General features: G+C 40.6%; 1 protein-coding gene across 1 annotated transcript in view; it reads right to left on the reverse strand.

The window, feature by feature from the left end:
• bicc1a (BicC family RNA binding protein 1a) overlaps positions 1 to 17,423 on the reverse strand; it is a 63,114-nt gene that overhangs the window by 6,094 nt on the left and 39,597 nt on the right. Inside the window, exons 7-18 of the mRNA XM_075478474.1 lie at positions 14,249 to 14,431; positions 11,602 to 11,853; positions 9,915 to 10,046; positions 6,646 to 6,853; positions 4,935 to 5,090; positions 4,463 to 4,635; positions 4,232 to 4,373; positions 2,589 to 2,742; positions 1,957 to 2,116; positions 1,812 to 1,851; positions 1,551 to 1,705; positions 356 to 518 (exon numbers count right to left, since the gene is read on the reverse strand). Coding sequence (XP_075334589.1) covers positions 356 to 518; positions 1,551 to 1,705; positions 1,812 to 1,851; positions 1,957 to 2,116; positions 2,589 to 2,742; positions 4,232 to 4,373; positions 4,463 to 4,635; positions 4,935 to 5,090; positions 6,646 to 6,853; positions 9,915 to 10,046; positions 11,602 to 11,853; positions 14,249 to 14,431 — 1,918 coding nt within the window. The remainder of the gene's footprint in view (positions 1 to 355; positions 519 to 1,550; positions 1,706 to 1,811; positions 1,852 to 1,956; positions 2,117 to 2,588; positions 2,743 to 4,231; positions 4,374 to 4,462; positions 4,636 to 4,934; positions 5,091 to 6,645; positions 6,854 to 9,914; positions 10,047 to 11,601; positions 11,854 to 14,248; positions 14,432 to 17,423) is intronic.

The following is a 17,423-nucleotide window of genomic DNA, read 5'->3' on the forward strand; positions in this document are numbered from 1 at the left end:
GTTCAAGAAGTTTGTGCTTTTGACAAGCTAGATTGGTATAACAAACACCTCCATTGCAAATACGCAGAACTGTCACCCTTTAAATTACATTTACCAGAAAAACAAGCAAGCATTCAAACCCTGAAACTGTGTGTGGAGGTAAGAGTGCCCACACCAAAACTTTAAAACAAGTTCACTTAGCTTTTCTCTGAAGTTTATATTTCCCCTTTTCATTTCATCACTACAGTATGTTACATTTTCAAGCTCATTATACAGGAAAATAAATCAAAATATGACATTTCCTTCTTAATGATGTCCCTCAATCGATGCCAAAAATGTAAAGTGCTGGTTACAAAGATGCAACAAAAATACTGACCAGATTTGTTCTGCTTCCTCTTTGGACTGCTGACAGCGGAGGGGAACTCAGTGTGGTTTGGCAGGCCATTACCGGTGCCGTTTCTCTCCCTCCAGTTGTCAGAATCACTACCACTCCCCACACCTTCTCGGCTGCTAGATCGAGACAAGGACAGCAGGGAACCCTGAGAGGAAATACAAAGAAAATATTCATATTTAGAGAGTTGCTCTTAATGAAAGAAAAGCCGAGCTGACTGCACCGATTACGAATCTATGGTTTAAAAAAATATAGTTATTTTTCTAACTTTGCTCAGTATTTCACTATGACCTGGTCACGCCGAGACGATTCCCGTTGGGAAACACCACACTCTTATCAAAGAACCAGTGATTACGTTAAAGGAGAAGTTAGTTTTTTTTTAAACCTGGACCTTATTTCTGGCATAAAATACATTCATCTACTCACCGATAACAGTTTGGTGAAAGTCGGCGTCCTTCGGAAGATATTTAGATCACTCAAGATCCGCGTATATCCATAAAACAGTACAGGGCATTATCTGTCTTTATTTCACCGATACTTTAAGCCGAATGAATGAATGAATGAACGTGTGTTGTTGTTATTGGGGGCTATCGGGGGGCTTTCTACACATGCGTATAGTGGGATAACGTCATCGACGCGCGCCGCTGCAGCACAGCTCATTCACTCCGGTAAGGACGTTTATCGTACTCAAAGTTGTCTTCCACGTCGTCAAAATCTGATAAATATCCTGCCGTGTTGCACAAAACTAGCAGTAGCAAACTCCGTGTGAAGTTAGCCGAACGTCACAGAGCACTGAGCTGAACTGACTAACTGAACTAACAGTGCAATAGTTACACGTTCGTTCATTCATTCATTCGTCTTAAAGTATTGGTGAAATAAAGACAGATAATGCCTTATGTAGAGGCTGTATTGTCCATGCCCTGTTCTCTCCTGTTATATGGATATACGCGGCTCTCTAGTGATCTAAATATCTTCCGAAGGACGTATTTTATGCCAGAAATAAGGTCCAGGTTTAAAAAACTCGAAGTTTTCCTGTAAGTATCCCAATGTTTCCATTAATTCTGATTTAAAAAAAAAAAAAAAAACTTCTTTATTGTGCACATAATAACAACAATAAATCCTAGGAAAGTGAACTAATTTATCTGGGATGATGAAAACATTGAGGTCTTGCATGTCTCACCTCATACGTGGTGCTCATGCTGGGTTTATACGAGACATGATTGGCTCTCCGCAGCTCCTTGATGGTCTCAGCTGGCATGGACTTTGAGAAGCCCAGACCACTCCATGTGTTGGTAGGCGTCCGCACCTCAGTCACCACAGGCTTCTTCAACATAGCTGTAAAAAACAGTCAGCAAGTGATGCAAATATATACACAGATGATACCAAACAAATCTTTGTTTGTGATACTGTTGGATCAGATGGGACACAAATGTCAACTTACCTTTGGTTGCCAACAGCTTCTTCTGTTCATAGTCAAATGCCTGAAAATACAGCCGACAGTTTTAATCATTTAAATCTCTCAATCTCAATAAAAAAACAAATCAATGTAGAAAATAAATGTGTGTGTTTGATGCCTGACAGTTTACCTGCATGTTTGCAAATGAAGTCTGCGGCCCCAGTCTGATTCTCTCCCTCTCGTTTTGCTGTGCTGCCCTTTCGGCTGCCCGCTCACTACCTGGTGCCCTCTTATCTGCCACAGGACTGTCTGACGAGCTGGACTCAGCATCCGAGAGTAGACAGTCGGAACTGTTGGAATTACAAAGGAAGTGTGTTATGAATGAAAAAATTGAGCTTTAAAAAAAAAACCTCTCAAACATCACCTTTCCTCCATTTTTTTTTATCCACACATTTTTACTGTTTAAGTTCCACACTCATCAGGTTTAAGTGGAGATGAGATTATATTATTTCCAAAGATCTAGTTATTCTAGTAACAATGCTGTCAAGTATCAGTGGAACATAGTCCATGTGACAACCAATACTTCAAATTCTAACATCTTAATATGGGGAGAGTCGACATCACCTACTTTTGTCCCACTTTAAAAAAAACCCAAAAAAACCAAAGACATGTGCAGCTTGTTTCTGGGATCATCTTCATTTCATCGATGCGTAAAGGAATTAATGGACTCCAAACTGTACCAACGTGAGCTGTGAAAGCTTTCTAAAGAGGTGCTAAACAGGAACAAGAAAAGCTATGAACGATCGCTAGATTCAAACTTACTGTAGATGGGAGTTCTTTGTGCCTTGCAGGAGCTCCACAGCCTGTCGTTTCCCTGATGAGGTCTTACATGAAGCCAGCATCTGTTTCAGCTCACTCCCGTTAGCTGAATGAGAGGGGCTTCTCGGCATGCCCACTTCCACAAATGTATCGGAGCCTGAAGGAACAAAACATTTTCTCTTTTTAAACTATCCACTGTCTTATGTGCAGAAAACACACAACAGTAGCAGAACTACTTCAGGTTTCATCTAAATTCTTTATTTTTACCACATCCATAAACAGTCTCCTTTCAGCAGTGACTGGGGTCACTCAGTGTAACCGATTAGCGTAGCTTGTGGCAAACACTGTATATGTACGTATGTATATAATATTGTTAATGTGTTTCTACTGTTATTTTAATTTAATTTTTTTTTTAATCTATTGCTGCTGTAACATAAAAAATGTCCCCACTGTGGGACAAATAAAGGTATTCGTATTCGTTTATGCGTTGCATGTGTCCATGAAAGTGTAACAGGCCTCACTTGGATCCTGGATTAATTAAAAGCACAGCAGCTGTGATTATGGTGGCTCTGCTGCTCTGCTGCTCTGCCGTCAACCTCACAGGAACCTGGTCTGTGTAACAGGATATGCGTGTATGTGTGCGCATATATTCAAGAATATGTGTGCACATGAACCGCATAGAATAAGATAATATAATGTCAGTCAATGTTCTAAAACTCTTTGGGGATTTTACATTAAAAAATTTCCCCGACCTTCTTCAATCCATAATGCACAGCTGAACTGGACTGTGACAGCCAGTCCAAACACATTCACAACACAACACAGGAGGAGGTGAGGGAAAGGGATGAAAACTTACCAGGACGCACCACATCGGGGGAGAAACCACTCAGAAAACAGTGGGAAAAACGAGATGCGTGAGAGTGAAGGTTTGAGGGGAAAACCACGAGTGTAAGACACAGAGGAAATGAGGGCCTTTCTGAACCGCGAGGAGACCAGCAGTTAATCTGTCTCCGTTCCAATAAATGTAGTCAGAGGGAGCATGAGGTTAGGGGGACAGTATAGAGAAACAGAGAAAAGTCTACTCTACACATTTTCCTCAGTGTGGTTTTCAGAGTAACATAAATCTCGAGAGGAAAATCTTGAATTGGATATTTATATTCATTCTGCAAGGCTGAAGTCGAAAAAAGTTAACAACTTAAAATTTTTGGCCATCCAAGGTTGTAATAACATAAATCATAGGACTGTTTTAAACATAAATGAGAAACTGGACAGACCTGATATTTGGAAGGAAGGCGAATATTTGAGCGTGAGCAAAAACATGTGGGTGGTTTGTATGTCCTTCATTGATAAAAGTACTGGACTCACAAGCATGAAATTCTGTTTGTATTACGATGGCCCTGAAAGTTTATAAGAATTAACATACCTAAAACCTAAAAGATACCTAAAAAGAAATTAAAGCAAACTTGTACAAAGATAAACTTAGGCTGGAAAAACAACATTTAGGGTACAGATTCTCACAGCTGTCTTGTACAGAAACTCACAAATAATATCACATTCCTCATTTACTCTTTGGAAAATTACCTGAGAATGCATGAGCAATCTATGGTACCAACACCAGGCCGGTTGTATTTCTGTATGAAAATTACCTTCATCTGGGTTGGACTTGCTCGATAGCGGTTCTGATGGATTGTGTCCGCTGGCCTCTTGGGCAGAGTCACATGGAGCTGGACTCAAAACTGTTTCTGCGAGTGCTGCTGTTGCTAACCTCCCATAGACTGAACCAGGATGCTGTATGTGTGAAAAACAGATGACGTGTTAACAAAAAATAAATAAATTCAAAGTGGACTCGCAAGATACAGTATGAAAAAAAGGTCCACCTTGACATGTCCATTGAGTGCGCAGTCAGGGACCCCGTTTGGCGGCTTGTCTATGGGGGCGAGGCCAGGTGGAGGAGATGGTGTGCTGTGTGTGTAACCCTGCACGCTTGACAGCAGGATGCTGCTCAGGGTGGCCTGAGTGGCAGGGTGCAGCAACAGCTGAGATGAGAAGCCTGAATCAAATGAATGGGAGGATCATCAATTTACAACATTTGAATGATTTATAAAGGAAATGCCCATCGGAAGGCTTCCTGTGTGTCTACGGATCTCCCTGTTTGCTCAAAACGATCAGTGAAATAACTGAAATATCAGTAGCTATACATCAAAGAGAGCACATTTATCCATAAGTTTCGTGCATTTTATATTATGTGCGCAGTAATCACTCCACAGTATTACAGCAGATTGAAAAAGAATTCCTCCAAACTGAACCTATGTTCTAAAAGAAACGTTCCTAATAATGTCGTATACGAACTCTGGGTGCTGGTGAGTGAACTTGGCCAGAGGGAGGGGGAGGGTGCGGGGGTGCTCTGCGTCTGAAGAGGGCTCAGAGATGAGTTTAAGCTGTTCAGTACGGCATTTGGGGCAGCAGAGTTGGGGAGAGAGTGTGGCGCCGTCGCACCCAGGAAACCTGCGGGGAAGAGAAAGACACGGGGGAAAAGAATGGAAGAAACAGATCAACGGTGGTCCTGTCAACGCACGGAGCCATTTTTCAATCTAATCACATGTTACGCTACAGCCCACAGAAAACAATCTTAGTCTTCCAGCAATTTAACTGGAATTCCATCAAACTGCCATCGACCAGACAATGAATGAGAGAAAGAATTTCTTACATTTCTACAAGGTCACGGATACAAAAGTATATATCTAGCATATCCTCATACCCAATAAAACCCTATTATTGAAAGCGCCAACAATATGGTGCTTGGTGTTTTAACCCAAACACAGTGTATGAAAACAGAAAGAAGCAGGTCTGTGGCTTTAACAAGGGGCTACTTTGGCTCCAGGAATAAGGCCAGGGATTCCTCTGGCAGACTGGTCTGTAATCTGAGGAATAGAGGCATGTAGCAATTACTAAAGGCCAGGATGTGGCCATCCACAGCTTCACCCCTTGTTTTTTTAAATTTAAAAAAAAAAAAAGAAAAGTTTTTATTATTATTATAATTTTTTTTTAAATCAGTACTGGTGTTTTTTTCTGACCAATTTGCTCATAAAAAAAAAAGTTTTACACCGACTGCATATATACATACCTGAACATCAAAAGACAACAATATAAATGTTTCTGTGAAGGATCTTTTTTTTTTTAAAGCAAATTAACACAAATACAGACTGAGCCAGTGGTCACCCACACTGCATGCCTTTTTTACTCAGTACACCATGGCTGCAAAAATAAGCATGCTTCAAACAAAATCTACTGTAATATGTTACAGTAGATTTCCAATGGTTGGCACTCGATTAAATGATTTAATAATATCTTATTTTAGAGATAAACTCTGATTAATCTCCTATTGGCATGTGCTTATAGCCACGAGCAACTTCCTGTTCGATCTGCCTTTGAAACATAATTCATGTCCTTCTTTCCTTTTTTTGGTCTGAATCCCAAATATGTTATCACATATCAGCATAACGCAGATAAATGAAGCAAAACTATTTGTATTGCAATACTTTAACTCATGCTCCAATCAAAAGTCAACCTTATAGACAAACACCTCCTGCTCCAAGCTGAACTCTGTCCCTCGATGTTGCGGTCTGTGCTGCAGACAAGCTCATACGAGTATCAGATTTGTAATCATCGTACATAAGGTTACGATTCATTTGAAGCAGTGCAGCTACATTTGTCTTGAGGTTATTTTCTGATGGTTGGATGATCAAAGATCTGTGCATGTGGGACTTCTTGGTTTGAAAATAACATCATCACGGTGAGATCAAAACTGCAAACAACTCCTACAGTAAAGGGCATCCAGATGCCATGACATGACTCACAGCCTGTGATTTATGCCAATGTTGCTTGTAATATTTGTGCCTGTAAAAATCAACTACAAACAATGATTCAGTAAACAAGGTGACAGCAGGCTTTCGGGGACATCTGTGGTATCAGCAGAGGATAATCTGTGAAAAAATGGAGTATGTGACTGGTCCCGATGGGAATGATACTGATGTATGAGGATGTTAATTCTTCTCATTACCCAGATTACTCAGCCCCAGGCCAGCTGAGGTCAGGATATCCAGGCCAACGGGGCAAATGAGGGACGGGCATTGGCCGTTAGTGGTGGGATTCAGTGCCACAGAGGGTGAAGAAGAAGAAGACACTCCGTTGCTCTCAAGACCCAAAAGGAATTTTCGAGCTTCGTACATGTTGACGGCATTCCTCTCTACGCTCTTCACAATCACTGACTGGAAGAGATCAAAAGACAAGAAATAAGAAATAAATGTTTAGAAACTGAGAACAAACAAGTGGGATGGACAAAGACATCAGGAAAATGGAAGGGAGGGAAGACGGCAAAGAAGACGGGCCAAAAAAGGGGAGAGGGGGGGCATGAGAAAGAGGAAAAAGAGGAACACATAGGGAGGAGGGAGGGACAGATAGGGCAGGGAATGTTGGCACCAGAGATAGGGAGTGAAAGGGAGGCTAAGCGGGAGACGAACATAAATGGGAGGAAGGAAGAGAGAATTAAGGGTAGATTAGAAAGATAAACATTGAGCCAGTGTGGGAGAGACAAGAAGACATGGGAGCAATGTTTCTACATCAGTTAATAAACATTCAAAATATCTTTATCTCCGATATGAATGACAAAAATATCAAGAGATTGATTAAGAAATAGTAAATGCTTTGACGATTACACCATGAGGCAAAAAGTCAAAAATAACAAGGACATTTTTTTTATTTTTTCGACATTTTCCACATCACCGGAAAACCCTGCCCTTCATAAATATCAAATATATAAAGAAAATAAACAGTAATCATATTCTTTCTGCCTTTTTTGTGAGCTTTTGAAAAATGGTTTCCAAACACGATTGCTCTCTCCGGCACCAACCCATGCAGCTCTTTTATAGGTCTGCCAAACGGCCGGGAGCACACCGGGTATGGCTTGGACTCTGACAGGCCTTTTGGGTGACTGCTGTCACCTCGTTAAAACGTTTGAGTGAAGGGTTCTTAAGTGGATCTGGGCTGGGTCAGTGTTTACTCTGGCACCTCCACTTACGTCCCCACAGGCCTGTCTGGTTTAGGCATCGAGCCCTGGCTCAGGGTGGGATGTGGGCACCTCAAAGAGACTGACAGGAATAAGCGCTGAAATATGATTAGAAATATTAACAGTTGGTGAGAGGCAGACCATGACTTACACTAGAGGTATGTTTTGAAAAGAAGGTGCCAAGTGTATTCAAGAGACTACATGTCATTGTATAATTTGAAAATACTGCAACATATTACATTAATGCAGGTTGTATAAACCGAAAAGGAAAATGAGTGTACGTCTAAATGACTGCCCAAGAACAAAGTTGGAATAGATGAGGAATAACAAGAACGCTGGAGTCGGTCAGGTGAAACGTGCATGACAGGCTGTATGCAGAGGAGACAGGTGACCGGATTCCAGCTCTGGCAGATGTTTCGTGGCACAACTTTTTCCAGCGTTTGTCTTGGGTTCCAGTTTTTCCCTTCTCAGTTCCATCAAACAGTGATGAAACATGACATGTAGAATTTATTCAGATGCCATGCTGTGTCATCTGATGAAGAGTCACTGGTGCAGCCGCGGCTGCTTTGTTTCTCTGACTGACATGACATTTAAACAGTAGCAGCTGTGTTTTCCTAAGACAGAAAAGTTAGCATACAATTCCTTCCAATCTTTAAAATTTACTGGAAGTTTGGCTTTAGTGAAAAAAAATATTGAAGCTGAAGTGAAGAACCAGCAGCGATGAGAGGCCCCCTGATTGGTCTCCTTGTGCTGCCAGTGTCTGAACAGACAAAACAGCACATGTACACATCACAAAGACTACGTACATCTGCCAGTGCAATCCATGTCTGGGCTAGAGGACACAGTCTGTCAGAGCAGGAAGGAGGAAAAATGGAAGGCTGAGTAGATAAAGTAGTCACAAGTGACTGTTTACATTTTTGTGTTTTTCTGTAATGTGAAACAGAGCTGGTCTCTCTCGAGTCATGATTATCAGCTGGTCTTTAGTTTCTTTGCTCCATATGTTGCTATCAAAGTGTTGCTTGTTTTGGAGAAACGATGACGACAAGTCATGTTGTTTCCCTTTCTCATACACTCATTTGCTAAAATGAACAGCCAATTGGAGTGAACTCTCTCCCACACAGGGTTAACTCAGCAAAAGTGGAAAAAAGAAGAAGAAAAAGAAAAAGAAAAAGACACTGACGAATTCAGAAGATGTTAATGGGGTACACACCAAGAATACAAGACAGGCCAACGGTGTCCAACAGTCAGATGTCAGCTCGGTGTAATATTTATTATGTTCAGAGACTCCAGAACACAGAGCCAGCCTTCTTTATCATTTTTTTTCAGTCTCTGGCTGTGATGCTGCTGCTTCAACAGATGACTGCAAAGCAGATTGCACTCTCCAGCACAGATTTACAGAAGACATGCAACATCTTGCAAGAAACACTGAAGAATCTAAGCTTCCACTAAAAGTGCACTCCACCCTGTTCCTTCATGTAGACAGTCTCAGCGTTGCATTCCCAGTTCAGTCTGATGTCCAGGTGAACACCCTGATATTTTAAATCCTCCACCACTTCCAACTCTTCTCCCAGGAATAGTATTTATTTAAATTCTAAGCATGTTTATTCATATATATTTTCTATTTAAAAAGGAAGCAATTCTCTCTCTGGCCCAATTTTAATGTCCACTTCCTACTGATTCAAGTAGCTGGACATACAATGGTCAGCCATAAGATTAAAACCTCTGACAGATAAAGTGAGTCACACAGCTCATCTTGTCAAAATAAAATGTTGTTCTGGTAAAAACCTGCATCCTGGCATTCAAATAGATGTTACTTTGACGTGCACAGGTCTGCAGAGCAGTCACCCCTTTCCACCCATCCACCATGTTAAAATCTTCACGATGTCCATGATACAATGAGCTTATGTGCAAAGATTAACCAACTGTGACTAAATTCAAAGTGTGGTTGATAGGATTGTTTTTTTGTTCTCTAGATTCTTGGTAAGATACTTGTTTTGTGCCATTAGATAATTAAGTTTACCTGGAAACATGCTCTGTAAACTAATTTGTAAAAGCATAACACAGACAACATTGATGAAATGCTTAAATCATAATAAAAATGGCTATGGAATAAATATTAGCACTGTATATAGAGTATACTTGAGAAATATGAAAGACTGAAGGAGAAAGATTTTCAGATGTGTCAGAAATCGATAAATGTTGCTAGAAAAATACAACATCCCTTTAAAGCTTTATGTGCTGTGGGTGTAAGCATGGTACCATACCTTGCTGGGTTGCTTTGGCTTTGGTTTGATACTGATGAAGACATCCAGCTGCTCCATTAGTGCTGTGATACACTGGGGCTCCACCTCAATGTCTTCTTTAATGTCAAACATTAATACCAGAGGCAAGCAGCCCTGTGGAGCAAACAAGATCAAAATGTATCTGCAACAAACTCTTTCATTTTTACATCACTGGCAGAATAATACTCTTTAAAATAATGCTTATATACTGCAACATTACTTTGTTCTTAAATGACACTGTATCACTTATAGACCAATGTCAGCCATACCAATAAATACAAGATTTGTGTCTAGATTCATCCCACACAGAGTTTGGGAAATTCCACCAAGAGCAATCTGTTTTGCATGATCACCACCACAAGCACCGCAGAAACTATATTTTGGGCTGAGAAGTGGACAGAACTCGTACAACGAGTGGGTGTAATTAGCAGCACAATATAGAGCCAGGCGAGCTCCTACAGGGCATGAGATTGGAGCTGTAATCTACAGTCTGGCGTGAAGAGGCCAAAATCACACAGTACACAACTGCGGGCAGGACTCCTCTCCCGTTCCTTTAAGTCCACTCTCCTGGCTTCAGAGAGACTCCCCGTCTTCTCTTTAAGCCCATCTCATCTTTCTCTGGAAAAACCTCCCAAATCGACTCTTATTAAGTCTTTTTAATTCTGGCACAAAGTGATAGAAAAGAGGCTCCGTCTTGTGTGTTCTAATTGCAAACCAAGAGAAAGTCATGTTTAGCCTCTGAAACAACTCTAGCATTCACTTTATGTCTTTGGGGCCAACAGAGAGACCGCAGACAAAGACAAGCAGTGCTTGCAGAATTACTACCCCACATTAGGGATCTCCAAACAGTAAGCAAAAGTTGTTTACAGCAGCGATTTCTTAATCACACCAGCTCAGCAGATGCTTTTGGCCAACAGTGATTAAACAGCCATTACTTCTACACATTTATGAAACAGACCTCTGATTATATTCTGAAGTAATTTATGGTAGCCTCAGCGGTCATGGGCAACAACACAAGAATGAACATTGAGCATTTTCAACCAAAAGAGATCTAAATATAAGGTGCTATCCCTGATCCAACACACTAATGCTAACAGAGCATTTTCTGAAGTAAGGACTGGGGTTGAATTCCAATCCATCAGCTGTGAATGCAGGCCAAACCCTTATCATTAACTCCAATGAGAAAAAAAAAAAAAAAATCTGTATATGGCCAGAACATCAAGACCTCAAGCTGAATTAATGCAAATGCGTGTCCATCTTAGATGTAGGTATGTAGCAGCTATAAATCAAGCCGGCCAGCCTTGAATCAGAAACAGATTCTTTGTTTATCCAATTATTCTTTGTTTATATAATTTCCATGCATAGTTCAATTTCAGCATAGCGAGAAGAGCCAAGCAAACCTCTCCCAAGGCTATTCAAAACCCCCAAGGCAATCATGGTTTACATCGCCACCCCCTCCATCTAAAAAAAATAAAATCATGCATCATTCACACACACCATGATAATGTAAATGAGACAGTGGCACCCATTATAGTTACCACAATGTATATGGAATCTGTATGTGTAAGGAATATATTACCATTGACATCTCTTAACCAGATGCAAAATGTTCAGTTTAAAGTAATTTAATTGGATGCCCGTTAACAAAACACACACAGAAGGTACGCACCATGAGATACTGCCGTGCGAGGCACACCGATTCAATGGTGCCCTGAATGTAGACAGTGGACTTTTTCTGGGGGCTGTTGGGGTCAGGGAAGTGGATCTGGGCTCCTGTCTTTTGGGTGATGTGCTTGATGTTGCTGCCATTGCGACCCTTCATGAAAAGGTGGTGTTGTGGTGCGATGTCCAGGTGGGTGGTGACTGAGATGGTGCTCGCCAGACTACCAGCCAGGTGCTCCAACAACAGAGCTGTGCCTCTCTGTGGAAAACAAGGGTGACAAGATGCTTTTATGACATGAATGAATAAACCGAAACACAAATGCTGGTGCCTCAAATAATTTGTACGTTTCTCATTTGAAAATGCTTGTTCTAATTGAAGCCATCACAAAAATGAAATATACAATAAGAACATCTGAAAACAATGAAATTTGGTCTATAAATGTGAAAATTGGAGATGTGTTGATTCTGTTCTGAAATAAACTAAATTCCATAAAAAGTTATTTCTTATTTCATTTTAATGTTCCAGTGTATAACATTTACAGTAATCTATATTACATAACTATATTATTACTATTAGAGAACTGAAAAAATATAAATAAATTGTGTTTTCATTATCGAAGAAGCTACAAAACCCAATGTTGCCCTTTTCCCCTCTACCACACTGCACCAACATTTTACAGTAGCCCAGAAAGGACAAAGCTGTAGTACTTGTTGAGTGGCATTTAGTTGATTACGGTACATTTCTTATGAATGTCATGAATAAACAACAAATACAAAAATAAAATGACTATAATGTAAAAAAAAAAAAAAACTAATCTTTGTAGATCTTGAGTGTTGACATTTTAGCTCAGAATTAGGAGACATTTTTTCTTAATCTGCTAGGTTGGATTCAACAGACAGAAGCAGCCTTTTCATACTTTAGTGATTTCTGAGATTTGTGGGATATAATACTGCCAATGTTTAAATATGTCATAACATTTGCACTTCAAAAATGATTAAGTCAGTATGAAATAATTAACAACAATCAAAAGTAGTTGCGCTGATGTGGAACAGCCCCAACATAGAAATCTGACTTGATCCTGGCAGATGCATGCTTTCTGTGAGAAAATGTTTATCAGCATCCAAAAAACAAGGGATTGAACACTTGGGTATTCAAGTGTTACTGCTATGGTGTTGATAAATATGTGGTGAAGATTTCATGATTAAAAATACTAAAAACAAAGCTAAAACATTTAATCCTGCACAATATCCAGACTAAATTAGAAACGTGGTGGGACTATGTTCCTCTAATTCCCAGAGAAAACACCAGTAACTAATGGAAACAATTGTATTTTCCACTGCATCTGCTGCCTGTTTGAACAGTCTCATTCCTCAGAGCCTTGGAGGCATCACTTGGCCCAGTAAAGCAAGTCATTTCCAGTGTGCAAAAGGAATCCACACACTGTGGCCAGCAAAAGACAACAATCCACAGCGGTTTTGGCAATCCTGGGTGGTGTTCCAAGGGTCTCACACCACTGCACAACATAGCACACATATCCCTGTGATCCTTTAGTCTTCATCTGGCCTGCTTCCCAGTCCCGACTGACCCCTCAGACCTACCACATTCTCAGGGCCGACTCTTCTGCTGCATGTAGAACACCATACAGCACTGTAGCATGATAAGGCCAACAGAAGTGAACAAGCATTCGTGAATGATTAAACGCAGAGATACACGTATTCCAACTGCAGCTGCTGACAATCTGAAATTAGCCCAATTTTGTTAACTGAGGCTCGCTTTTGGGGGGAAAAAAAATGATTGGTGGACATAAGTTGTTGGCTGAGACAACGAGAAGATTATTTGGCAGACTTTAACTAGCCACAGCTCAGATGCCAGATGAAGAAATGTACATTAACATAGCCAAGCTGGAGAGAGTAAGCACAGCGAGAAACTCCGAAACCAAATTAGACAGAAAAAAATGTAATCCTAGAGAGACTTATGGACTTGCTGGTGCAATAGTGGGACGATGTCTAACCCCAACCCATTCCATTGGAGAGCTGAAGCAGCAGCCATTCAACTTAGCAACCAAACATCTCTTGGCATCCTCTTACCCTGTGGTGCTGAAAGTAACGAGGCTGTTTATATGAGAAAAGTGAGGTACACTGACAGTGTTGGTGGCCCTTCTTTTGTAGCTCACCAAACCTTTTATTTGGAGAGGTCTGTGGCTTGCCTTATAAACCAGTAGAGAGCAACTCCAATGTTGCAATAACTGACAAAAGTGCTCAGTTCAGGGAGCAGTTACTATTCCAATATTTTTTTGCAAAAGAGACACTGAATGTTTGGTCTTTCCATTATTGCACCATAAATTTAAAAGGAAAATTTAGACAGACTGAATTCATATTGTTATGACAATGGAAGCAATGTAAAGAAATGTCTCTGTTTATTAGTTTACATCATCATTGATGCACCATCATCTCAATCAAGAGACCGTCTACTTTCTTAAGCAAACCTACCAAATATTCACTTATTCCAGGCAGTAAAACATTGGCTGCAATGTCATGTTTGTCAGTTCAGTTTGTTACGGTTTTGGATAATTTGTCAGATGGAAAAACATGAAGACCTTAGGCAACACACACACAAACAACATTGACCATAATTTCACAAGCCTCTCCCTCACCTTTACTGCATTGGTGTTATTTTGTGAGCCACGAACAACCCCAGTGGCCCTGTAGAGGCGTGTTGGGGGCTTGAAGGAAACTGTGAGGTTGTAGGTCTGCGAGATGTGCTGCACAGTGGGGGAACTGGGGTCGGACTGCATGATGGCTGGAAGTTCGAAAGACAGCACAAGAGGTAGCAGCTCCTGTAACATGCAAGGACATTAAGAGGAGAGAGAAGAGAAATGTTGAACAATAAGAGAGTGAGTGAAAATCTTATTTTTTTGGATTGTGTGGTCACTGAAAAATCTCGATGGCAGCTGAAATACTGCAGTTCTGCTCCGTTGGGTGGCTTATTAAGCTGTTATGACTGGTGCAAGAAAAATAAAGCATGTGCAACCAGATTTTCTTGACAAAATTTATAAAACAGAAGAGAAGCATGAACCCGTCATTCAGGCTGAAGACCCTTTGGGAGATCAGGGAAAAAAAAAAAAAAAAAAAAGGTGGTGAGAGTTATGAGAGCTGACACTGACATGACAGCCCCTTCCTTTTGCAAAAGGTGGTAGAAGTGGCCATGTATGTCTGTCAGCTCAAATAATTCCAGAGAAGGTAAAGCAATAAGATGGGCGGTCTTTGTGATGTGAAGTACGCTACATTGAACTGGGGTGGTACTGGAGACTTCGGTTTCAGTTACTCAGATCCTGACAGGAAGGCTTCACCTCATGCACACTCATGCTTATGCATGCATGAGAGAGAAATCACACACGCACAGATCCATACGCAGACAACATGAAGGGGATTTACGCATACACACTCACAAATGAATATGCACTCAATGTTATCCAAACACTGACTACTGGGCAGAGCGCCACTATGGTTTTGGCTGCCACTGAAGGGCAAGCAGCATGAATTGCTCTGACCAAAGAAATGCACCCATGATCAGTCCCATATGCGCTTGGCCTTACATTTATATCACGTTTCTTCACTCGCTCTCTGAGGGATTGAGAAATTTAGGTCAGCACGGAGGAAAATGCAAGAGACAGGCAGAGCAGCAGGAGTCGGGCACTGAATGAAGAATAGACTGATTTTTATGGTGGAGCAGACATCAACTTTCTTTCTTTTTCTTTTCATGAAGTCTATCTGGCAAATAGAAGTTTCACATGTATTCAATCAAAAAGTGTCATTTAAAGGCCTCAACTCTCAGGGTGAGAGATGAAGAAAAATGAAAATATCTTTGAGGAAAAGTAACTGGCCAGAACTTTCATCACCTGCGTGTCAGCTCTGCCTCTGAATGCTGCTGGAAATCCCCCAAGAATCAATCATCTTAACAACTGACTTGTTACAGAATTAAATAGGTCTCCACCCAAGATGGGTTCAGAAATACGGTAGACCTTGCAAGTTCACCGACATTATGCTTGAATGTTAAAAGGGACATTACAAGTATGTCAGGGTATACAACCCAAACACATCTGGTTTTAAGAGAAATGGGGGAAACTTTGGTGTTATGGCTACACAGAAATGAGGACCAAGGAAGACGAGTCAAGAAAGATTAAGATCAGATTTATTGTCATGCATAAACACGAAATTTTTCCTCTGCTTTTAACCCATCCAGGTTGGCACCTATTGAAAGCGAGGTAAACTCTTGATCCTCTTGTATTTAAGTTCAATTCATTCCCACAGTTGCAGCTCCGCTTATGAAAGGTAAGTCCTTAGACAGTTCACAACTTGGACACGTAAAAAAACTTAGCAAATGTTCAATGGGTCAATCCGTTAATTCTATGGGTGCTGGTGAGTAGCTGAGCTTTTTTTTATTGGCTGGAGTCGGTGCTTTAAAAACAGCATATTGAGAATGGTGGATTGCAAGGCTGGAAATAGTGCTGCACGATATTAGGAAAATATGCAAAATCATTGTTGAATGTTGTGAAAACAACACAATATATAAACCAAATCTAAAGTGTATCATTGAGCGCTGCTTTCCAGGTGCCGGATAGTTGGAGAATGTGCACAAAGAGCAGAAATTCCACCAGATTGACCTATTAATACACCTGTGCATGTTTTACTTAAAGTCAAAGTTTCTTTGCGACACTGTGCATGTCGACATTGCAAGTAAAAGACCAAAACCTGCATCTACTCAAATAACAAGAAATATGTGACAAAAAAAGCAAAAAGCTTCTCATGTGGCTCCAAACTCCGTTGATGTCAAAAAATAGACTTGGATGCATCTGCAATGTCAATAGTAGAATCCGATTTGTAGATTAGGAGAAGGAAAAAAAAGAAGAAGAATGAAGCAACTACCCTTTACTCATCGCAAATTCTTCAGAGATTTATCTGTTCTTTTTCCAGACATAAAGCTTTTGAGCTGGCGAGTAAACTTAAAATATTCTGGGCCATCTATTGTGTTCTCTCACAATAGATAAAATATTTCAAATTGACAAGAGCTATGAGGGTCTGTCAAAAACGTCAATACTGCTTTACAATGACAGTAGGTGATTGGCTGGCTAACCTCACCAGACCATACTTTTATGTGATTCTAGTTTGAACCACTCGATGATAAAGCGAGTCACTGTGAAGATGAGTCCAGCAAGTGATGGAAAATACATTACTTTACTTAATGTTACAAGGATGCCACAAAAAAAAAAGTCCCATAACATCTCGCAAAAAAGAACTGTTCCGATGTCCAGGAGCCTTTGAAGGACTCGGCCATTTATTCCATTGAATTTCAAGGATGCTTTTGTCTATCCTCAGTGTTCTCAAAGCACTCACAATCCTATTTGTACGTCAAACGCAGTGAAGACGTGAGACAGATCATGGTTGGTGTAAAATATTTCATTTCTTTTCTCCATCATATTCATTGTCACTGTATGTCGTGTAAATCTTTCAGCTGTTTTGTGTGTATTGGGTTTAATAGAAGGTGGGACCATTGCTGTAATATATGCTTTCTTGTAAGGACTGAGTACAAGGCAGGAGTATTTCCAAACCTAAGAAGGATGAGACTTGGAAGGTCTCATCCTACCAATGAAGCATCCCATGTCTGCTTTGAAGCCAGAGAGCCATCTTTGTGGTTTTCAGCAGCATATGTTATAAACTTCCTTGTACTACACTGATGCTGGGTTGTGCCTTGTTGCAAATGAAAACACCTATTCAGCACAAAGAGGTATGGATATGCATGCCAACAAACACTGCATGAAAATCCAACAT

The sequence above is a fragment of the Odontesthes bonariensis genome, chromosome 2 (assembly GCF_027942865.1).
Source record: "Odontesthes bonariensis isolate fOdoBon6 chromosome 2, fOdoBon6.hap1, whole genome shotgun sequence".
In the NCBI taxonomy this organism is placed as follows: domain Eukaryota; kingdom Metazoa; phylum Chordata; class Actinopteri; order Atheriniformes; family Atherinopsidae; genus Odontesthes; species Odontesthes bonariensis.